Source organism: Hordeum vulgare, chromosome 3H (genome assembly GCF_904849725.1).
Source record: "Hordeum vulgare subsp. vulgare chromosome 3H, MorexV3_pseudomolecules_assembly, whole genome shotgun sequence".
NCBI classification, from domain to species: Eukaryota; Viridiplantae; Streptophyta; class Magnoliopsida; order Poales; family Poaceae; genus Hordeum; species Hordeum vulgare.
The window spans coordinates 589,043,097-589,067,356 of NC_058520.1; the positions used below are offsets into that span (position 1 = coordinate 589,043,097).

The following is a 24,260-nucleotide window of genomic DNA, read 5'->3' on the forward strand; positions in this document are numbered from 1 at the left end:
GTGAATATGATAAGCAGAGGTTCTTAATACAATAAGATATCACACTGAAATAAAAGGAACAAGCTGCAGTGCAATATAGTAGTTGCAGCATAGTAATACTATGATTAAAACACAACTAATAGTCATTTTATTTCCTGGCGTGTATGCCTTTTGGAGAGGAATCATGGCTTGTAGGCCTTTTGGAGATGAAAGGTGGCCTGGCAAGCCTTCTCGAGAGGAAACGTGGCCTGGTAAGCCACGCGCCGCACCAGTAGATAAGGGAGCAAGGGCAGCCACGCATCAGGGTTTCCCCATAGCGCCACCACTCCCATTCCCATCGATTCTGGCTCACCATCTCACCACGCCAGCCCTCCTCTCCCCATGGCAGCGTCTTCAAGGGAGGCGGGGTGTTCCCCGCGCTGCCGCACGGCCACCGCCGCTGCTGCTCGCCCCAGGGGCGCCGGTGAGGCCGAGGGCCGCCGGCGACCATGCGCCCCAGACTGCAGCACGGTTCAGTGCCATGGACGCGGCGTACTGCCGCAGGATGCAGCGCGCCTCTGGTGGAGGCGTGGGAGGGAGGGGCGGTGCTGAAGGCGGGGGCGGAGTCGACGGTGATGGTGGAGGCGGCGTCGACGACGAGCCCTGGCCCTCTCCTTCTTCTTCCATCTTGATGGCACCGTTCAGATCGGGAACAGCGGGGTAACCGCCTGTTTCTGCTGCTGCCGGCGTCGAGGACGGCAGATCCGAGACGGGGCCATATCCTGGGGGGGAAGAGGTGCGGTAGTTCGTCTGATGGCGTCGGCGACGGAAGCCGCGGTGGTGCGCCCGTACGCGCTGGGCATGTAGTGGGTGGTTGCCTCGCCGGGCATAGCCACGGCGACGGTTCTGGTGGTGGTTCCTGGCGAAGAAGCGACGACGAGGGCTACTCGTGACGCCAAGTCCATGACGGCGTCGTGCAGCCTGGTGATGAGTGCGAGGAAAACGATGGCGACGGCTTTTCCGCTGGATGTAGCGAGCGAAGGCAAAAGCAAGGGATGGCAGGCTCTCTCCTGCCATGTTCTTACCTTTTCTTCTTCTCTGTCGGCCTTTTTTCTTGTCTATGTCGGTAAAGCAAGTGCTGATAACGTGTGGAATGTAAAAACGAGAGAGCGGATAAAATGATGGAAACGTTGCTTTCATTGATGGATTGGGAGTATATATACCCCTGGTACAAGGCTCTTACAAAGAGGGAGTTGCTACAAGTAGCAACCGACATAGTGAGGATTAACCCTTTAATTAATCTAATTAATTTATTTCTAACAATGTTGACGACCAGCGGCTACTTTGTGGGCCTTGATGATAAGGGCAACTTCATCATCAAATGGACATCACCAAAGATTCGTTGATGACCGACATTGGAAGTTGCCCTTGTCAGGTTATCAGGTTATCCACCGAAAAGCTTGGACTTCCACAGAGATGTCCATTTTTTACATTATCTCTCCTTCAGACTTTTTATAAGCTGGACAGACGCCATTCAAAATGTTATGCTTAAATTTGGCCAAAATTTGTAGTTGGTTTCCTATTTTAAATTCATTAATTAATTTTCTAGCCTTTTAAAAGGGCAAAATTGTCCCGGTTCAAAATAGTGTGCAAATGTGCTATAATATGACCCCTGAAGGTTGCGGTAAATTTTTTGATAATGTTACGAGGAAAACCTGATGCATTCCTTTTTTTTTTTTTTGCTGGAGAAAAACCTGATGCATTCCGTGTACATACCGACAAGTATGGAAGAAAGTTTCCAGCTCGTTTGGCTCCCATCATTTGGGCTTGGAATCGTGGATTTCATTTTTCAATTTCCTAAATGACAAATTTGGTTGTTCCAGAATTGACCATCGGAATTCATTCCACGATTCTAGATGATTGACATGGTGTATGAATCAAATCCCATCCTAACCCCCCGTCATTCTTCAAATCCAATCGCCCCTGACTGCCCTCGTCTCGCCCCCTATGCCCTCGTACCCTTCCACCACCGATGTTCATGAGATCCGCCGCCGCTGTCCAGTAAAGAGGACTCGGGACGCTGGAGTCTATCTCCACCAGCAGGGCATACCGGACACCGAGTTCATCTCCCCAGTGTCAAGGGCGCCTCCTCCTCCTCAAACCCTACTCCCTGATGACCAGAATCTCCCGACCTAATGCCAAGGGCACCGCCACCTCCTCGACCAAAACCCCATCTGCCTCGTCGTCCACCCGCCTGTTGAAGCAGGTAGCCAATCTTGTCTTGTTGTAGTTTACTCATCTTTGTGAATATTCTGGCTGGTTGTTGTGTGAGCTATACCAACTTTTTTTGTCAGTTGTAATTGAATTTATATGTGGATCTGTGCTTTATGGAGCTGCGTCTTATCATGATTTAATCTTAGCAACCAAAGGAATACTTTAATCTTAGCATGAATCTTGATTTTCCAAATTCATTTTTGTGAGAAGCTAACATCGGATTTAACAAGAAAAGAATATACAGATTTGACAGAAAAAACTTGTGTCAACAGTCAACATCCATTTAATTTGGTATTTGCCTCCATACATCTAGATTTTCTTACACCTTTTTTTACCTAGCTTTTAGACTTTCCAACAACTCTAGGTTTTCCCCATGTATGGGCTTTCTAAAGGAGAAATTTCCCCACATGGAGTATTAGATTGTAGTCGGTTTTTTTTTACCAGATTATTATTCGAAGCAAACCAAGTTCATATGGGGATTATCTAATTCCCGCCTGTAGTGATTTCTAATGGTGCATCGCCTCCAACACAAGGGTACTGGGCCAGGCTAGCTAGGAACATGATCTGAGTCCACGCGTCTCCCCCTTAGCGACATGCTTCGCTTAGAAAAAGGTAGCGACTAATATAACATCGATAAGAAAAAAGAGGGCTAGTGTAAATTACACACGTTTCCATTTTCTCTACTCCCTAGTGTAAAATACATAATTTTTAACTATTTTTTCCTGAAATGTAAACATTAGTTCATATAAACTATACAAAAAAGTTTATACAATGAGAAAAAATTATGGCATTTAGAAAAGTATTCACAGGTTTAAAGATTTGTTTATCCAATGTAAAACTTTGTTCTTATAATTTTTGAAAAATAAGTGTCGTACTAAAATATGTTCATGAAATATGAAATTTATATTCATAATGCTTAAAAATGTTCCCCCGTATGAAAAATGATAAATTTCCGCGTGCTTATAAATTGTTCACAAATTTTGTCAACGTGCATTTGTCAAATATGAAACATATTTCCCTATAGATGTTTAACATGTTACACTGCGTCTATTTTTGAGCATGTGTTTTTGAACATGTGGAAAACCAATGTTGGTTCCGAGTTCCGACACAAATAAAAGTACTTTACTTTAGGTCGCCAAAATTTAGTCGATTGCCGCTGCCTGCAGCAACACACAGGACAAAGGACAATCCTTTCAACTGAGACAGCCTGCCTCCACCAACCTTTGTGCCCGTGCCCCGCACACCCACTTACTGGCCTCACTCTCGACCAACGACTTCCCCAGTCGAGAATGCCGTCCAGCGCCCACGCCGCCATGGACGCCCGCACCGGCTACTGCCCGACAACCAAGTCGTTCCTCAGCCTCCGCGCGCCGTTGCCGCTGCCGCTGCCGCCAGCGGACGTCCCACTCACGTTCCCGGCCTTTGCGCTGTCGCTGCTGCCGTCCCCTCTGCCCGCCCACCCCGCGCTCCTCGACGCCGCCACCAGCGAGGCCATCTCCTACCCGGCGTTCCTGTCCCAGGTGCGCACGCTCGTTGGCGCTCTGCGTACGCGCGTGCTACCGCTCGGCCGCGGCGACGTGGCCTTCGTCCTCGCCCCCGCGCGGCTCGACGTGCCCGTGCTCTACTTCGCGCTCCTTGCCGCCGGCGTGGTCGTGTCCCCGGCCAACCCGGCCCTCACCGCCGGCGAGGTGTCCCGCCTCGTCTCCCTGTCTGGCGCGTCCGTCGCCTTCGCTGTCGCCTCCACCGCCGCCAAGCTCCCCGCCGGCCTCCCCGCCATCCTCCTCGACTCCCCGCACTTCCGCTCCCTCTTGCGCAGCAGCAACCATGTGGATGTGGAGAACCAGTCGGAGCCGCTGCACGCCGGAGCAGTGCGCCAGTCAGCGACAGCGACGATCCTCTACTCCTCCGGCACGACGGGGCGGGTGAAGGCGGCGGCGGTGCCGCACCGGAGCTTCATCGCGAGGGCGGCGGGGTTCCACGCCCTGCACGTCAAGTCGGGGAAGGCCAACGAGAGGACTCTGATGGGCGCCCCCATGTTCCACTCCATGGGTTTCTTCTTCACGCTCAACGGGCTGGCGCAGGGGTCTACCATTGTTGTGATGACGGGCCCGGCCGCGCGGGCGGGGTTGAGGGGAATGCTGGAGGCAGCGCGGCGGTGGGAGGTGACGGAGATAACGGCGGCGCCTCCCGTGGTGCTGGGGATGGCAAAGGACGGTGGTTGTCGGCTGTCGAGTCTGCTGCGGGTGATCTGCGGCGGCGCCCCTCTGCCGGGATCGGTGGCGGAGCAGTTCCTGCGGCGGTTCCCCCACGTGGATCTGTGCATGGTTAGTGTTTCCACATCACATCTTCTATTAATAAAAATATATCCCGTCATCACTAGGAACAATTAGCAACACATAGTACTTCCTCCGGTTTAGAATGCGTGCATGCAAATTCTCTACGACCTAGGTGGTTATTGATTGGTTGTGAAATGAGTTAAGAAAATAGCATTCACACTACGCATGCATATAAAAATAGTACAACGGAGTACTCCTAATTAGCTGCTCAATAATGCTAGACATACAAAAACTTACAAAGGTTTACTTAACCTTCCAAACTAACTCTTCTCTCCCTCCCTGATTTTCAGTGGGTGGGGCCCCTCATCCCTCAATTACCAATCACAATCTTACACATCAGTTTGTACGTAAAATCTTTACGTAAGCCTTTGTAGGTGTAGCATTACTCTTAGCTGCTAGGAGTAAATGCAACGTGCCTTAATCTTTGTCTATTTTGAAAATGCACGCAAGTCTAACTGTGTCTTCTAAACCGTGACGGAGGAAGTATGTGCATGCCGTTTTTCATTTATGTCTCTACAACGAAAACTAAATGCAACAGAAGGGACGAATTTTATCCGCGCGTAAGTTTGGAAATCAAAGCGGACATAAATTATGACTCAACGCATCGACGTAAACGGATAAGTATTCACTTTTTGTCCGGTGATCATCCGTTTCAGGCCTAACTTTGGGCCCGGGTTGCATTGGCGCTAACAAGGTGACGCGCGCGACGCTCGCCCGGGCGTACCACATCCAGTGGTACATCCACCTCATTTTTTTACCTTTTTGTCCAAAACCCTGCTGTCCACTCCCCTCACCCTCCCTCATGCTCGCCATGGCCGATGTGCCAAATCCCGTCGCCCCCCGTTGGCCTCGCATCTACTGTCGACAAGCCCCACACCATCGGCCAAAAGGAAACCAAATCAAAGATGGAGTTGACGCCGACGCAATGGACCGTACAATCGACCAAGACGGCTTACCGGAGGAAGGTGCATCCCGACAAGCTCGAAGCCGCCAACACGGCCACTATCGCCGCCGCCACTCAACAGGAGGAATTCATCGCGGACAATCAGGTCATCCATGCCGAGGTCACATAGCATGCCCTTTTACTGGTAGGGTTCGGCAATGGTGCCACCGCTGCAACCATGGGCAGAGTCAACATGTACATCCATCACGCTGCACACGCCCGACTTTCATGAGAAACCACAAGCAACCACCCGCTTCTCCACCTTTCCCGGTGACGACTCGCCAGAAGCAAGTGTGCTCGTGATGGCCACGCCCGCGCCCATCGCCATCGGCATCAATGCCACACCTATGGCTGGCAGGTCATCCACCTGGGGCCAAAGGAAGCAACCGTGGGAGATCCTTGCCGGCAACAGCCCGGACGCCCGCGCCCATCGCCATCGGCGTCAATGCCACACCTATGGCTGGCAGGTCATCCACCTGGGCCAAAGGAAGCAACCGTGGGAGATCCTTGCCGGCAACAGCCCGGACGCCTGCCAACAGTTCGATGCAATGCCACCGTCAATGGATGATGACCCGGTGAATCATTCAATATCGAGAATATCATCTTCGAGGGCCACGTTGGTGACACGGGCTTCGACCACGATGAGACCCAGAGCCAGGACGACCGTGACCACTACACGGAAGGCGAGGATGGTAAATATCCAAAGGGGACTAAAATGATGAGACAAGCAGTCTAAGAGAAATCTTCACCAAATCATGAATGTCCCGTCATCCTATGAAGATTCCCTATTATGAAAAGCCATGAGACTCTAACCAACTACAAAATGATGAACTATCTGAAAGGGTTATATTTGTTATAAAGGTTCGTCGAAAGTACGAAGCATCTCAAACATAATAAAAATCACATGAAGATTCCAAGACAACGGAATGACCGTTACTGTTTCCATAATGAGCCGCCGACGTGCCACTGCCGCTGCTTCCATACTGAAGTCGGCTTGACCTTGTCAATGAAAGCTGGAAAAGTCTTTATGCATGTTCCCCAAGGAGGAGCGTCCTGGAACGGCAATCATCGCCGTTGAACTCTTGGATAGATCGGAAGTACCTAACACCAAGACCGGCCTGTCACATGACGAGAAATCCTAACCTCACCGCTGCAAGAATACGTCAGGAATCTACGCCGGAGCGGAGGCACCGGGATTCTTCTCCCTACCACCGACCGCCGAAGCGGGAAACAGAACCGAGGAACCGGGATTATCCTCCCTGCCACCAGCTGGCCGGAGCGGCAAGCAGAGCGGGGACCGATCCGCTGGCTCGCGAGTGAAGTTTAAAGGGAAGATTTTACCCTACCTGCCAAGGGTCAGGTAACGGAACGAGTGGAAGTCATGAAGTGTCCACTATTTGTGTGCAGACATTCTACTATATATGGTTTGAATCAAATATCGAAAAGGCCATCGGAGATTTCAGCTTGTCAAACATCGTCTGGTGAGATATGTGAAAAGGTGTCAGTACCAATTATGAATCACCATAATACCCCACCACAAAAAGAAAAAGAAAAGTGTCATAACCTTTATCATTCAATATCTCGTCCAACTAAGTTAGCTGATCAAACATGTCTGGTGGCATATGTCTATCACTAAATTTTACATGCTGTAATGAAGCTCTTGCTAAGGAAACAATTTTGTTTTAGATAAGTAGCCAAAGGCCCTTACATGTGGAGATTTAGTGAGGACATGAACAATCAATCAACAACTATGAACATTTTTTTTTTTGAACGAGCAACTATGAACATTCTTGGTTGGTAGCCAAAATTCTGGTAGTCAGCATTCCGAAACTCTAGATTATCCAAAATTCTGGTAGTCAACATTCCGAAACTCTAGATCAAACCAACCAAGCTTAGCCAAAATATAGGTAAATCTAAAACTGGCCAAAAATTGACTAGTATAGGGAGGTTGCCAAAGAGAGATGGCTTCATCCTAGTGGTGGTTTTTTTTTTAATAATGGTACGCGCCGGGGCAGGGGAGGGTGGGGTGGGGGGGGGGGAGGCCCACATGAAGGTTGGGGAACGTCGCATGGGAAACAAAAATTTTCCTACGCGCACGAAGACCTATCATGGTGATGTCCATCTACGAGAGGGGATGAGTGATCTACGTACCCTTGTAGACCGTACAGCAGAAGCGTTAGTGAACGCGGTTGATGTAGTGGAACGTCCTCACGTCCCTCGATCCGCCCCGCGAACTATCCCGCGATCAGTCCCACGATCTAGTGCCGAACGGACGGCACCTCCGCGTTCAACACACGTACAGCTCGACGATGATCTCGGCCTTCTTGATCCAGCAAGAGAGACGGAGAGGTAGAAGAGTTCTCCGGCAGCGTGACGGCGCTCCGGAGGTTGGTGATGATCTCGTCTCAGCAGGGCTCCGCCCGAGCTCCGCAAAAACGCGATCTAGAGGAAATACCGTGGAGGTATGTGGTCGGGCTGCCGTGGAAAAGTCGTCTCAAATCAGCCCTAAAACCTCCGTATATATAGGTGGGAGAGGGGGACCTTGCCTTGGGGCTCAAGGAGCCCCAAGGGGGTCGACCGAGCCAAAGGGGGGAAGGACTCCCCCCAAACCGAGTCCTACTTGGTTTGGTGGGTGGAGTCCTTCTTTCCTTTCCCACCTCCTCCTTTTTTTTCTCTTTGATTTTTCTTCCAATGCGCATAGAGCCCTTTTGGGCTGTCCCACCAGCCCACTAAGGGCTGGTGCGCCACCCTCAAGGCCTATGGACTTCCCCAGGGTGGGTTGCCCCCCCCCCCCCCTCCGGTGAACTCCCGGTACATTCCCGGTAACTCCAAAAACCTTCCGGTAATCAAATGAGGTCATCCTATATATCAATCTTCGTTTCCGGACCATTCCGGAAACCCTCGTGACGTCCGTGATCTCATCTGGGACTCCGAACAACATTCGGTAACCAACCATATAACTCAAATACGCATAAAACAACGTCGAACCTTAAGTGTGCAGACCCTGCGGGTTCGAGAACTATGTAGACATGACCCGAGAGACTCCTCGGTCAATATCCAATAGCGGGACCTGGATGCCCATATTGGATCCTACATATTCTACGAAGATCTTATCGTTTGAACCTCAGTGCCAAGGATTCGTATAATCCCGTATGTCATTCCCTTTGTCCTTCGGTATGTTACTTGCCCGAGATTCGATCGTCAGTATCCGCATACCTATTTCAATCTCGTTTACCGGCAAGTCTCTTTACTCGTTCCGTAATACAAGATCCCGCAACTTACACTAAGTTACATTGCTTGCAAGGCTTGTGTGTGATGTTGTATTACCGAGTGGGCCCCGAGATACCTCTCCGTCACACGGAGTGACAAATCCGGTCTTGATCCATACTAACTCAACGAACACCTTCGGAGATACCTGTAGAGCATCTTTATAGTCACCCAGTTACGTTGCGACGTTTGATACACACAAAGTATTCCTCCGGTGTTAGTGAGTTATATGATCTCATGGTCATAGGAACAAATACTTGACACGCAGAAAACAGTAGCAACAAAATGACACGATCAACATGCTACGTCTATTAGTTTGGGACTAGTCCATCACGTGATTCTCCTAATGACGTGATCCAGTTATCAAGCAACAACACCTTGTTCATAATCAGAAGACACTGACTATCTTTGATCAACTGGCTAGCCAACTAGAGGCTTGCTAGGGACAGTGTTTTGTCTATGTATCCACACATGTAAATGAGTCTTCATTCAATACAATTATAGCATGGATAATAAACGATTATCTTGATACAAGAATTATAATAATAACTATATTTATTATTGCCTCTAGGGCATAATTCCAACAATGAATACATTACTCCAAGTGCCAAAGGCGAGGTTACAAGAGTGCGCTAGCGCGCAGGTAAACAGGGCATTCATCTTTTTTATGTGCGAATCTGGAAGTCTTGAGGAAGAAATAATTTACGAGATTCAGAATCGTAGTCCCAGCCATGTGGTCCTCACTGCAAAAAACACGGACATTCCTAGAGTCCAATATTTTCCACAAAATAGACACCGAGACCGACGGCAAAATGTCATAGGAGAAAAATGTCGGCGAGGCAATATCCAAAATTGCAGTAAGCGAGGGTGGAGCGTCTAGCTATAGGACATCCCATATGTTCACTGCAATTGGGCAGAAAACAAATAGGTGAGCGGCATGCCGGCATCCTCCACCAGTGCAGCACATCGAGGACAGATGGAATCGTTGGTGATCATTTTCTTGAGGAGATTGTGTTTGGTGTTGAGCCGATCCTTGAAGAGAAGCCATCCAAAAATCTTGACCTTGATCGGAAGAACCTCGGATGACCAAATAAGGTCGGCGAAGGGGTCGCTGTCATCCGTATCGGTGATGGTGGAGTAGGCTTGTCTGGAGGAGAAGGGCGTGCCGTGCAAGAGGAACCTATCATCAGTAGCATCATTGGGGAGAAAGTCCTCCAACAAAGACAACACATCCACAAGCTCGTTTGAAGCAAACATTAGTAAGGCGATTCCGCAGGTTAGTTAGTACTCCATCCAGCATGATCGGAGTCACTAAAATGGTAGGGTTTATGGAGTGGCAGTAAAGGTAGGGGTATATAATGGCTAAAGGTTTAGGGGTGATCCAAGTATCAGCCGAGAAGAAGGTAGCATAGCCAGTATTTGTCAAAACAAAGGAATTGAGGATGGATGCCTTTTCATTGGGGGAGAATAATTCCAGGCCATTGTGCTCCAATACCGCAATTTTGTTATGGCGAAAACCTTGTGAGGCAGAGTCCTGAAAATATGTTGTATTTTGGTCTGCCTCAACGGCGGAACGGATATTTCCACGATTTTTGGCAAGTGACAGTTATTTTTATTTGCTTGCCTACATATCGGCAAGCCAACTCTTGACATCGAAATAGATACTCTCTCAATTCCAATGAATAATGCTCGCACGCACTTGAAAATTAAACTTTGACCATATATTAGACGAACCAAATGTGCGTTGCATATGTGATAAAAAAATATACCCGTGAATCTGGTTCAGGGTTATGGCTCAACAGAGGCTGGGGGCATATCCTTGATGATGGACCGGGACGAGTGCTCCCGCATAGGCTCCGCCGGCCGCATCTCCCTCAACGTTGTGGCGAAGATCGTCGACATGGTCACCGGAGAGCCCTTGTCGGTGGGGCAGAAGGGGGAGCTGTGGGTGAGAGGCCCTGCCATCATGACAGGTTAACCTCACGAACATCTCCCTCATCAGTTGGTTATTTCAGGCGCGCAGATTGTTACGACGCTGCACTTATGTATCTGTGTCTGGCTGCGCAGGCTACATAGGTGACGACGAGGCGAACGCGGCCGCTTTCGATTCGGAAGGCTGGCTGAAGACCGGCGACCTTTGCTACATTGATCAGGACGGGTTTCTGTTCGTGGTGGACAGGCTCAAGGAGCTCATCAAGTACAAGGCCTATCAGGTCTGCTCTTGGCTCGTGAGCAACGGGTTATTCTCAATTTCTCATGCAGCAATAATTTGTCTCGCATGCATGATTGATGCGTGGTCCTAATATAAACAGAATACTGCAGGTCGCACCTGCAGAGCTGGAGCTTGTCCTGCAATCTTTGCCAGGGATCGTCGATGCCGCAGTTATGCCGTAAGTCCGCTGCAACCCATATATACCTTCTGAAGTTTACGATCGAGCGATACCGTATGCACGATGAACCAACTCCTGCAGTACTGACGTTTGCATGAATTTGCAGTTATCCTCACGAAGAGGCAGGAGAGGTACCCATGGCGCTCGTGGTGAGGCAACCCGGGAGCAAGGTCACTGAGGCACAGGTCATGGAGCACGTAGCGAAGCAGGTCGCGCCGTACAAGAAGGTGCGCAAGGTGCTGTTCGTCGACTCCATTCCGAAATCGCCGGCCGGAAAGATCTTGAGGAGGCAGTTGTCAGCCCATATGCGGTCTTGCCCTGCGTCCAGACTCTGATGAAGTGTGTGTTGCAGCTTGCAGTGGGCAAAAAGAAGTCTTGCAATAATGTCGTCACACACGGTCCTAAACCGATGCAATAAAATGGATGGAAATTGACGTTACGTTCCGTCCCGTCGTTGTATATGTACTTACATGATTCCAACCCTGGACTGCTCAAACTTAATGTTCAAACCATGTAGTGCCGGCCGTCTAAAATTTATTTTTCTTCACCTAGTTGTATATGCTTACGAGTTTTTACACCTACTAAAATTTATTTATACTTCGAAACTAAGACGACCTACTGCCTAGGCAGATGGAGAGACTGATATATGGAATCACAGATTGCAGACTAAATTGATTCAGTGATCGTTGTCCATATATTGTTCGAGACAGAAATGTTTATGATTCAAAATCTGTAATATACTGCGATGGTGAGCCCCCTAGTTTTCTTTTAGCTGAACACTTGTTCAGGATGTAGCTGTCATTTGATTTGAATAAAGTGCGCGACAGCTTCCAATAAAAAATAGAAAATATTTGACGAATTGTTAATCTTCTATTTAAAAAATGGTAAACATGTACGAAAAAAATGTTCTTGTGGTATATAAAAAATGTAGAACATGTAGTAAAAAAATTGAACATAAAACATAAAACATAAATTTTAAATATGTTGATCATGTATAACTAAATGTTAATCATATATTTAGAAAGTGTTAAACATGTATTAAAAATGTTTCCTATATATAAATAATGTATATTGTGTAACAAAAAATAGTTATGAAACATATTGTTTCAATAAAATGTTAATCATGTATTTCAAAAATGTTAAATATATTTATTTTTTCCTGATGTATACTAAAGATGTACAAATGTGTATGAAAAATATAGACATATGTTGAAGAAAAAACAAAGAAAACAGTGAAAACTGAAGAAATGAAATAAAAACTATAGAAATGTAGAAAACTGTAAAACTTGAAGAAAGGCATCAAACCCCGTGAGGAAACAAAGAAAAAACCAAGGAAAAAACAGTACAAAAACAAAGAAAACAGATGAACACTAAGAAGGAAATTGAAAACCTAAGAAAATTAAATAAAATATAGAATAAAAGGAAAACCAAACAAATAAACAAAATAAAACCAAAGAGTAAAAGAAACAAGAAAACCGGAAAAAACATCGCAAAAAAATCAAGGAAAAAATTGGAAACCAAAAAGAAAGAGAAGAAAAGGAAACGAGAAAACCGATAAAACAATACATATACCAAAGAAAATATAAAACAATAAATAAAAAAGAAAACTATACACAAAAAATGGAATCGAAGAATAAAGTCACACAGAAAATATAGAAGAAAACCATGAACGAACACAATAGACCGAAATAAACCGATGATAATGGGCCGGCTCACAAGCCAGAACGCGAGGACAAATCCCCATGAGAGACGGGAGGAGCACTTGTAGTAAGCGAGATATAGCTTTTGCTGTCCCTTTCCATAACCGATATCTCAATTCTACAGGTAGGCCATGAAATAGTGACACAACACGTAGCCCGACTTGCGAATCGAGATCTCAATTCTAGTCCAGCCCACTTTCTCACGCGAGCGGTTTTCTTTGTTTTTATTCATTTTTTTGTTTAGTTTCATATTTTCATAGTGTTGATAGATTTTTCGGGGACTTTTCTGTGTTTGCTTCGCTTTTAGATGTCTTTGCGTAATTTTATAGTTCATTTTATTTGATCATTTTTTATGAACTTTCTTTGTTTCTATGTTGTTTCCGTTTTCTTCTTTTTGTTCATTTTAAGTATTTCTTTTTCTACTGATGGTCCAAGAAGGATTAGTCACACATGGTCATGGTTACAACAATGTCGATGAAGAAGGCTTCGGAGATGGATTCTCCTCCGACAGAATACCGTAACAAGCCTCCAGATTGGAACATCACAGAACAGGAGATGGTGGCAAAATAAAAAATACTTGATTATTATTTCCTTATGTTTCATACCAATATAAAGACAGGGGCACTAGGAGGAGATGGAAGCATGTCCTAGGGGTATCATGAGGCCCTTGCTCAGGTTTCCAGGCCTGAGCTGACAGAACTAGCAAGTGTGGGTGCAACATTAACAATTACATTTTATCATAAGGAATAATAGCAATTTTATAGAGATAAGTATCTTTTCGAGGGGCGTCGTAGTCATAAGAATCAAAGTCATCCAAAAGGGATATATAATGTTCATAAATTTCAACATCATAATTTTCATCCTCCAGTAACAATGGATAGTATCCACACAATATATGAGTTAAATAATTACTCTCATTAGAAGGTGGCCACGAGTAGCTAATTTTCTCCCCTCCTGTAGTCCTTCACTCTCATCCTCATCTTTTTCAGCCAATGATTTCTCAACAATTTCATAGTAAAAAGCATATGTTCCTCTCTCATAATAATTTTCAGTAGCATCATGAATGAATTCACCAATATAACCATCACATAAGGCATTATGTTCATGATCCACAAGCATCCACACAATATATGAGTTAAATAATTACTCTCATTAGAAGGTGGCCACGAGTAGCTAATTTTCTCCCCTCCTTTAGTCCTTCACTCTCATCCTCATCATTTTCAGCCAATGGTTTCTCAACAATTTCATAGTAAAAGCATATGTTCCTCTCTCATAATAATTTTCAGTAGCATCATGAATGAATTCATCAATATAACCATCACATAAAGCATTATTTTCATGATCCACAAGCATAGAAAAAATATTACTCTCTACACAAGAAAATTTCTTCTCATCAATAATAGTGGGAGCAAACTCAACAAAATAACTATCATGAGAAACTTGATTGACATAATCCAATTGAAAATAAAAATCATGATGACAAGTTTCATCACTATTCTTTATAGCATACATGTAATCACAATAATCGTCATAAATAGGAGGCATGCTTTCATCATAATAAATTTTCTCATCAAAACTTGGGGGACTAAAAATATCATCTTCATCAAACATAGCATCCCCAAGCTTGTGGCTTTGCACATCATCGGCATCATGGATATTCATAGAAAGCATACTAACAACATTGCAATCATGCTAATCATTCAAATTAAACATTTTATAGAATTCTTCTTCAATCAATTGAGCACAATTTTCAGAATCCTTAATTTCAAGAAAGACATCATAAAGGTAAATCATTTCATGCAACTTCAATTCTATTTTTTGTTTTCTTTTATACAACCAACTAGTGATAAAACAGGAAACTAAAAAACTCGATTGAAAGATCTAAAGATATACCTTCAAGCACTCACCTCCCCGGCAACAGCGACAGAAAAGAGCTTGATGTTTAATACACAACTTGTTGTTGTAGACACATGTTGGGCCTCCAAGCGTAAAACTTTGTAGGACAATATCAATTTTCCCTCAAGTGAATGACCTAAGGTTTATCAATCCATGGGAGACGTATGATGAAGATAGTCTCTCTAAAGCAATCGTGCAATCAAATACAAGAAATCTCTTGTGTCCCCAACACACCCAATACAATGGGAAATTGTATCGGTGCACTAGTTTGGCGAAGAGATGATGATAAAAGTGTAGTATGGATAGTAGATATGAGTTTTTGTAGTGCGGACAAAAAAAAAGCAAGGTAGTAAATAATAAAATGGACCACAAACGGTATTGAAATGATAGAAAATGATGCCTAGGATACATACTCTCACTAGTGCAATATCTCAACAATGCTAACAGAACTGGATCATATGATTATCCCTCAAAGTGCAAGAAAGAATCACTCTCAAATTCCTATTAGCGGAGAACATAAGATAGAAATTGTTTGTAGGGTACGAAACCACCTCAAAGCTATTTTTTCTAATCGATCTATTGGGCTATTCCTATAAGTGTCACAAACAACCCTAGAGTTCGTACAAAAATAGCACCATATGACACACATCACCAACTCTAATCTCACCGAGATACTCAAATGTCACCACAAGTATCCATGAGTTGATCCTACGACATGTATCAAACAACTTCATAATCATAATATTCAATCCACACAAAGAACTACAAGGAGATCCCAAAGTTTCTATCGGAGAAAAGATAATGAAAACGTGCATCAACCCCTATGCATAGATTACCCCAATGTCATCTCGGGAATCTGCAAGTTGAGTGCCAAAACATATATCATGTGTTCTCAAATCTGAATATTCAATCCGACAAGACAAAACTTCAAAGGGAAAAGATTCAATTCATCACAACAAAGGTAGAGAGGGGGAAACATCATATGATCCATCTATATTAACAAAGCCCGCAATACATCAAGTTCGTGACATCTCAAGATCATAGGAGAGAGACCAAACACATAGCTACTAGTACATACCCCTAGCCTCGAGGGTGTACTACTCCCTCCTTGTCATGGTGGCCGTCGGGATGATGAAGATGGCCTCCGGTGATGATTTCCCCCTCCTACAGGGTGCCAGAATAGAGTCCAGCTTGGTCTTTGGAGGATACAAAGGTGTGCGGCGGCGGAGTCCAAGTTCTTGGTTAGCCATCTCAGGTTTCTATATATATATGTGAATTTTTGGCGTTGGTTTCAAGCGAAGGGGGGCCTTAGGGGGCCCACACAACATCAGTCCATGACCAAGGGGGAGGGGCGCCCCGGTGTTGTGTGGCACCCTAAGCATCTTCTGGTCCTTACTCGAAGCTTTCTAGGGCTCTTTTCTTATATAAAAAGTCGTCAAAAAGTTTCATTGCATTTGAAGAACTTTTATTTCTGCACAAAAAACAACACCACCGTAGTTCTGCTGAAAGCAGCGTCAGTCTGGTTAGTTCTAATCAAATCATACCAAAACGATGTAGAATTTTGATAAACATTGCATGAATACTTCATAAATTATAGATACGTTGGAGACGTATCATGTGTGCGCCCTTATTTTACACTACCTATTAGGAAAATGCTCCTCATCGATTGGAAATGCTTTCGCAAGAGGCACTATTAAAGGTCATGTCACTCATGTCGCTGCGTCACATGGGCGATGATCACCCTTTTGATGGAGAATTGTGTATCCTCCTGTACATGTCAATGAGTCAAGGATGGTGTAGCTACTTCTTGTTGATTTCTTGTTTTCTCCATGTATGTGGTTGAATGTTGCTTCAGCTGGTGCCCTATTTGTGTGTCCTTGCAAGGAGTTGCTTATGTGTTGTGCTCCGACATCTTGTACGAGCATCGACAATGTCCCTCTTCTGCAAGTGCTCTCTTGTAACCAGTGTTGCACCCCAACCGCCTACATGCTTAGAGCATCTCTAATAGAAGAAGTTGATGCAGAAACAACTAATTTTTGCATCTTCAAGGACCAAAAACTTCTTTTCAATACATGATGTAGATGCAAAAAGATTTACATCTCTGCCTTCCGAAGACGTAAACTACAACACCCCGCAGTGCAAATTTGCATCTCCACCTACTAGAGATGTAAAAACTGCAGCTGCACGCCAATCGCCCAACTGCCTTCGCCGAAGGTCTGGCTGCCAAAATTGCTTGCACGATGCGGGCGTGGAGGGGCTGGGCTTGTTCATAGCATCGACCCATTGATGTACGTAGGGGAGGCACGCCACACCGCCCGCCCGACGGCCACCCGCCTCCGGCTTCTTCCCACCACGCGAAGCCGGCCGCCCACATCACCGAGCTCCCTTCGCTCCTCCGACGCTCCTCCGCCGTCCCTACGTCGCTCCTCCTCCTCTCTCTACCTTGAATCACCGCTCCTCTATCGCTACTTCGCCGACACGATCCTCGCCGCTGTTGTCCCGATTCACCACCCCGTCGCCTCTCCGACGCTCCTCCACCGTCCCCCACGCCCAGCTGCTACCGGCCCGATGCTACACCGACATCGCCGCCCCGAATCGCGTCGTGCCACCACCATCCCCACTATCGCTGCCCCGATTTGGACGCCGTCCTCTAGTTTTTACATCTCCATTTTGCATCATCTATTGGAGTTCCTCTTTTACATCTTCAATATAGATCATATGTTGGAGTTTACTCTTTTTTGAGATGTAAAAAGCATCTTTCAGAGATATAAATTTTTACATCTCCTGATTTACATCTCCAAATTTGCATCTTTTATTGAAGATGCTCATAGGTTGTTCATCCTCACCTTAGCTTCTAATTTTTACTTGGAGCATTTTGTGTTTTGTGTGGTTCTTGCTTTCAGCAAGATGTATTGCCTGGTTTTCGATCTGGTATCTCACATAAACTCTTAGTTTCCGACCCGGTTTTCCACATTACCTGACCCATTTCTATTGAAATTGAGTTCAAGATAGATATGGGGATTACTCCTTCGTGACGAATTCAAAAGAAATTGCCTTTTCATCTTTTCCTAATAATAAAGCAAATACGGTTTCTGGTCGTCCGTCTTGGAAATTACCCCTAAAGTTTGCATAAATTACCCACCATGCCACCGGTAAGTAATAGAAAACGTTTCACAAAGCGAACAATCTTGGACTGGGTCGGCCCATGTAAAAACCTCCTATATTACGCTCTGCACGCTGGCAGAATATCTAGCACACCTTATGGGCCGCCCCATGCACAGGAACTTGCTTCTAGTTCCGTTTATTTATTTATTTTCAGTTCCGTTTTATTTTTTTATTTTAAATAATTTAGAACTTCAAATAATCTCTAAAATTTTAATAAACTGAAAATTATAAATCAACATATTTAAAAAATTAAAATGTTCATGACTTCAAAAACTGCTCGGAGTTTTGTAAAAAATGCTCGCATATACAATAAAATATTTGCAATTTTAGAAAAATGTTTGTACAATAAGAAAAGTCCATGGTCTCAAATACAATTCCATGTATTAAAAATTATTAAAGGCATTTAACAAATTGCTTTCTAATTCAAAATATGTTAATGCATTTAAACAATGTCCTAAAATTTTGAAAATAGCTAATGCCTGTTTTAATAGTTTCTTTTTTTATCTAAAATTTTCCGTTCCATTTTTGTTTATTTATAATTTAAATAATTTAGAATTACAAAAACTTTTGCATATTAAAAAATAGGAATTTTGAATTAAAATGCTGACGAATTTTTATTTTGAATTAGAAATAGGAGTCAAAAAAAGCGCCGGATTTTTATATTTTTTTGCAAATTCCAAAATAATGTCCATGAATTTAATAAATATATTACTGATTTATAAAAATGTTTGTTTATTCAGAAAAACTTCATGCGTTTCAAAAAATGTTTGTGAATTTAAAATAAAATCCTCCAACATCAAAAATTATGTTCGTCTTTTCTTGAATTGGTCGCCAATTCAAAAGGAAATATTGAAACCCGTTCGAAATATAAAAAATATTCACGATTTTTAGTAAATGTTTGTAAATTGTAAAAAATATTCTCGATTTTAAAATTGTTCCCATATTTGTAAAATTGTTCACGAAAGATCTAATATATGTAGGTAAATATTAGTGCTTCTAAGTCTTTGTGACAATATACCTGTGTGAATTTTGAAGAATTAACAGTTGGATGTATCGGATTATTATTGTAAGTTTTCTAAAAAAAAATCTTGAAATTCAGAATAAATCTTTGAGTTACCAATTTTTTTGACAACCATGATATATATTTTTTGAAAATGTAAAGATTGCTTCAACTTGTAAATAAATTTAAAAGAAGAAACATTTTCTTGCATTTGTGCACAAAATTTCTAAATCAAGCGATGATATGTGAACATAATGTGGTCACCATCATTGAAGATTATGTTTTTTTTCTTCCGTGACAACGAACGGGCCATTTTGCAAGTAATAATAAGTTGAGAATGAAGAGTATGAAAACATTTCCGCCGAATCAATCGTGTTTATGTCAAAATCTGCAAACATGATGCTCATTGTTGGTCTCGATTCTTCAATCTCCATGCTTGCTTGATGGCATGCATCGGAATCCTCCTCGTCGGCGCGATCTGTCAGAAGGTCAATGCATCGAAAGCACCTTCCCCTCCAAGGTTTTCCACTCGGTCAGTCAGTCTCACTCTGCATCGATCGGGCCTTCCTGTGTACGCCGCAGTAAGATCCGACACTGTGGCAGACGGAAACAATTTAACTACGTACACTCCTCATCGTCGACGGCAAATCGCCATTAATTCCGGTGTCGAGACTCGGGAGATCGCACATGCCTCACCTCCAGTATATAAAGAAGGTCGCACCCACCGACTGAATGCCACACTCACAAGTTGAGTCAACACCACCACCAAGAAAGATGGCGCGGCTCCACCTCCTCGTCCTGGCCGTCTCGCTCGCCGCGCTGGCGTGGCCGGCGTCGTGCAAGCGTGTTCGGTCGGTGCTCGCTCCGGTCACCAAGGACCCCGCCACACGCCTCTACACCATGCCATTCCACTACGGCGCCAACCTCGTCGTCGACATCGCCGGCCCGCTCGTCTGGTCGACGTGCGCGCCCGACCACCTGCCGGCCGCGTTCCCGTGCAAGAGCGCCACCTGCAGGCTCGCGAACAAGTACCACGTCCCGGGCTGCACCGAGAGCGCGGCTGACAAGCTCTGCGACAGCAGCCACAAGGTATGCAGGGCCTTCCCGTACAACCCGGTCACCGGCGCGTGCGCGGCCGGGGACCTGATCCACACCAGGTTCGTCGCCAACACCACCGACGGGAAGAACCCGGCGAGCCAGGTGAACGTGCGGGGCGACGCGGCGTGCGCGCCGAGCAAACTCCTCGAGTCGCTGCCGCAGGGCGCGTCGGGCGTGGCGGGGCTCGCGGGCTCCGACCTGGCGCTGCCGGCGCAGGTGGCGTCCGCGCAGAAGGTCCCCAACAAGTTCCTCCTCTGCCTGCCCCGCGGTCTCTCGAGCGACCCCGGCGTGGCCGTCTTCGGCGGCGGCCCGCTCCATTTCATGGCGCAGCCGGGGAGGGACTACGGCAAGGAGCTGGCCTACACGCCGCTCGTCGCCAAGAAGGGCAACCCCGCGCACTTCATCTCGATCAAGTCCATCGCCGTGGATAACGCCCGCGTGCCATTCCCGGCAGGCGCGCTCACCACCGGCGGCGCGGTGCTCTGCACGAGGGTGTCCTTCACCATGCTCCGCTCCGACGTGTTCCTCCCGGTGTTGGACGCGTTCACCAAGGCCCTGGCGAAGCAGGGCGGGCCGGTGGCGAAAGCGGTGAAGCCATATGCGCCGTTCCAGCAATGCTACGACACGCGGACGCTGGCCATCACGCGGAACGGGTACCTGGTGCCGGACGTGACGCTCACGCTGGGCGGCGGGAAGAAATGGACGTGGGACGGGTTGAGCTCGATGGTGGACATGGCGCCCGGGACGGCGTGCCTGGCGTTGGTGCAGATGGAGGGGGTGAAGGGCGGCGACAACAGCGCGCCGGCGGTGCTCATCGGAGGGTTCCAGATGGAGAACACCGTGGTGGAGTTCGACATGAAGAAGAAGCGGTTCGGGTTCGCCAGGCTGCCGTCTTTCACGCAGTGCAGCCACTTCAACTTTACTAGGGCCGGCTAGACATTTTTGTTGTCGATCGGTGATAATAAATCTGTATCTCTAGCTAGTAGTACTATTGGATGCTCAGTCCCCTTGATCTTGTTAAGTCTACATTTTCGTGCAAGTCATTTTTCCAAAACTGCACTTGTTTGTGCGTGGTTGAGATTCATAGAATTAAACAAGTAGCAAAATTATCAGTACCTTTTCTTCTTTCTCGATTTAGCTTTGTGTTAAGTCAAACCTTGGTAATTAAGTTTGATCAATTTCATGATATATAAAATGTATCAACATACAAATATCAAATAAATACAATATGAAAATATATTTTACAGTGGATCTATATAATGTTATTGATTTGGTATCATGGATGTTGATGTTCTTTTTAATAAACTTGTGAAAATTTAAAATGTTTGACCACAGTTATATAGATTTGAGTAACGATTTGTCAGATCCTCCTAGTGAATCGGCCGATTTGGGGAATAAGCTATGAATGGAGATTTTTTTTCACACTACTAAGTAGCCCGCATGCAAGAAATTAGGTTTTTACTAGCAAACATATCCGTGTATTGCAACGGAAGAGTAAATACTTTTTATCCGAGCCATTGTTCTCATTTTGATTCAATTTTGGTTCACCTACGGCCAGACTTAGATAACAACCTGTCGGTGTCGTTCGACACTAAGGAGGCCGCTTCAACAAATTAACTCTATTTACAAAAGTCTATATTTGTCACCGTCACATGCAGCGGATGAAACACAAAATAAAATCCTATGTATGATTTCCAATATTAATCTTCATAACTATCACAAGAATTGTTTGGATAATTTGAAAATAAATCTTCATGCACTTCCAATCTTCATAAATTTTATAAGTGTATGTATATGCTATAAAAATTATTTGTGTATTCAATATAAAAAAGAAGTATGTAGTCCGTTTGTAAGTACGTGTGTTGATTTGGCCAAAGAAAGTATGTACGTAACATCTTCGATCATGCGACATGTACAAAGACAAAGGCGGGTGGAAGTACAACATGTCTATGAATTTATTTGATTCATTGTAATTATTTCCCTCGTTCATTCCCTATGAAGCAGAGCAAGCATGCACCATTGATTTAGGTTGCATCCTAAATAGAATTCTTTTTAAATAGCTAATAGATAAAAATTACATTACATTATGATTCTACGCATTTTTCTAGTCGAATTTCATATATAATATGTTAAAATTAGAGTTCAAGTTTAAAAGATATGATGACTGTGCGTTGTTTAACATAAATATCAAAAATAAAAAGAGGTTCGCTGTGACCTAAAATCGGATTGCGTGTTTATTATTGTAAAAGTCAGGGGCTTCTTGTAAAAATAAAAAAACAATTTGTTTTGACTTAAAAACGTATTGTGGATTGATTACCTAAAATTACAAGGGCTTTTTTGCAAAATGATCAATAACGTACATAAGACACCCATCCTTTATTAATAGGTATAGACGTGTAGATATCAGTCATTCCATACCTTGCCTCCAATCTCAGGGGTTTAAATAGTTGCTTACAATAATCATGATAAGAACCATTAAAGTATGATAAACATCAACAATGATATTTTCAAAAGTCATATGCTGTATTATTGATAGAGCGTCGGCAGGAACGAGTTCCACCAGATGCGCAACATGCGGATCTCTCCCAATCTAAAGACCATGGCATCACCACGTGTCCAACAAACCTGTTTTTTTTCCTTCTTTGCCCACTTCTTGCTACAACCGTTCGGATAACATAGGGTTGCAGAGAGGGCGACATTTCGTGCGAGGGCAACGAGGACGGTGGCGCCAGGAAATCAGAAGCGACAGCGGCGTCTCGGGACGGATCTCGGTTCTCTGCCGAGCTATGGCACCCCCGAAAGGTAACCACCTCTCATGCTCTCCATTTGTTTCCCCTCCCCTCCCCCGCATGGGTGGTCGAGGTGGTCGTCGGTGGTCGGGGGTAGCGTAGCCGCCGGGGATGCACACGGGGAGGCGCTCCAAGGGAGTAGCTCCTACACCGGGGAGAGAGTAGCGGAGCGGGATGTTTGTGTGGTTTCAGCAAATGTCGATGCGGGTAGAAGCATATATCATGCCGACTCTTGGCCCGCCCTCTTTATGGTTGCAGCAAAAACATGTGATTATTGTAACAAAATAAATTATTGGATGCAGCTCCGCCGCGTGCCATCAATTTCTGTGGTTTTTGTCTCCGCATCCCCCGCTCTAGCCTCACATTGGGCCTCCCCTCGCCGGAGATCTTCCGTCGCCCTCAGCCGAATTGCTGGCATTTTACACCCACTCGTTGTTTGGAAAAATAAAATCCAAATTGATCTATATGAAACAATCAAAATTTGTAAACATGTATCTTTTTTCCTAGGTATTTCTATTGTAGATTTTGATAAAGACTACACCTGTTTTTAGTGTCAAACCCAATAAACAATACAATATATTTTTATTGTAGACCCGTCCAAAACACTATGTAGTTCACCGAACGTTTTGGCTACCTAAGGCTGGTCGTAATGGGAGTATCATAAGTAGTATCATACATGCCAACTAGGCATATTTGATGAGGTGGCATGGAATTAAATGAAGAAAGGGAGAGTTGAGTTTCATACTATTATAATACCGTATCATATTAAATGTTGTGCTACTATGTGTCATGCATGATAATAAATAAACTTTTCTATGATACTACACATTATGGATGTAGTATCATATACTATAGTATCATATGCATGATACTAGTATATGATACTCCCCATTACAACCAGTCTAATAAGGAGCAAAACAGCAGAGCCATCTCCAGGAAGCTATCAACAATTTTCTACTGCAACCCACGCACACATCAAAACTACAGTAGCTCCATGTCAGCTGCAGTGTGTGAACCATTAGCGTAAATAGGGTGGAGAGAGTGTTGCCAATGTATGTTTCAACATATGCTTGCTAGATCTGTGTTTGTAATGTACTCCCCTTTTCAAAATAAGTGACTCAAAAGTAAATCAAATTTGTACTAACGTTAATACAAACTTGAGTCACATTTGAGTCACTTATTTCGGAGCGGAGGGAATATGTTTTTTATTATATGTTACCATTTTACGATGTTTTGTTTCTAGCTACTGCTTGATTATGTTTTTAGGTGCCGTGTGTGTGCGCGCTTTTTTTTGTTCCTAGCTATTGTTTTGATTGAGTTATTTTTTTCTCTTTGTCTAGTTGTTGCGGGCACCTCTGGCGAGATTGAGGGGAGTGACAAGGTTAAGAAGAAGAATAAGAAGAAATGGAATCTATGCGGTTCAAGACGAGGTTTGATTCAAAAC

General features: G+C 44.7%; 2 protein-coding genes across 2 annotated transcripts; both read left to right on the forward strand.

Moving 5' to 3' along the window:
• Positions 1 to 3,496: 3,496 nt before the first annotated feature.
• On the forward strand, positions 3,497 to 11,783 carry LOC123440869 (4-coumarate--CoA ligase-like 7). Its single transcript, XM_045117412.1, has 5 exons — positions 3,497 to 4,556; positions 10,565 to 10,751; positions 10,846 to 10,991; positions 11,101 to 11,168; positions 11,275 to 11,783. Exons 1-5 carry the CDS (start codon positions 3,522 to 3,524, stop codon positions 11,501 to 11,503), a joined length of 1,665 nt encoding a protein of 554 aa, XP_044973347.1. The 5' UTR covers positions 3,497 to 3,521; the 3' UTR covers positions 11,504 to 11,783.
• Positions 11,784 to 19,672: 7,889 nt separating this feature from the next.
• On the forward strand, positions 19,673 to 21,142 carry LOC123440870 (chitinase CLP-like). Its single transcript, XM_045117413.1, has one exon. The coding sequence runs from the start codon at positions 19,704 to 19,706 to the stop codon at positions 20,961 to 20,963; it is 1,260 nt and encodes a 419-aa protein (XP_044973348.1). The 5' UTR covers positions 19,673 to 19,703; the 3' UTR covers positions 20,964 to 21,142.
• The last annotated feature ends 3,118 nt before the right edge of the window (positions 21,143 to 24,260 follow it).

Excerpts from the sequence above, each read along its gene's own strand:
- LOC123440869 (XM_045117412.1), top strand. The coding sequence starts at position 3,522 with ATGCCGTCCAGCGCCCACGCCGCCATGGACGCCCGCACCGGCTACTGC. Across the intron at positions 4,557-10,564 it reads CCCACGTGGATCTGTGCATG|GGTTATGGCTCAACAGAGGC; the intron begins GTTAGTGTTTCC and ends AATCTGGTTCAG. Across the intron at positions 10,752-10,845 it reads AGGCCCTGCCATCATGACAG|GCTACATAGGTGACGACGAG; the intron begins GTTAACCTCACG and ends CTGGCTGCGCAG.
- LOC123440870 (XM_045117413.1), top strand. The coding sequence starts at position 19,704 with ATGGCGCGGCTCCACCTCCTCGTCCTGGCCGTCTCGCTCGCCGCGCTG.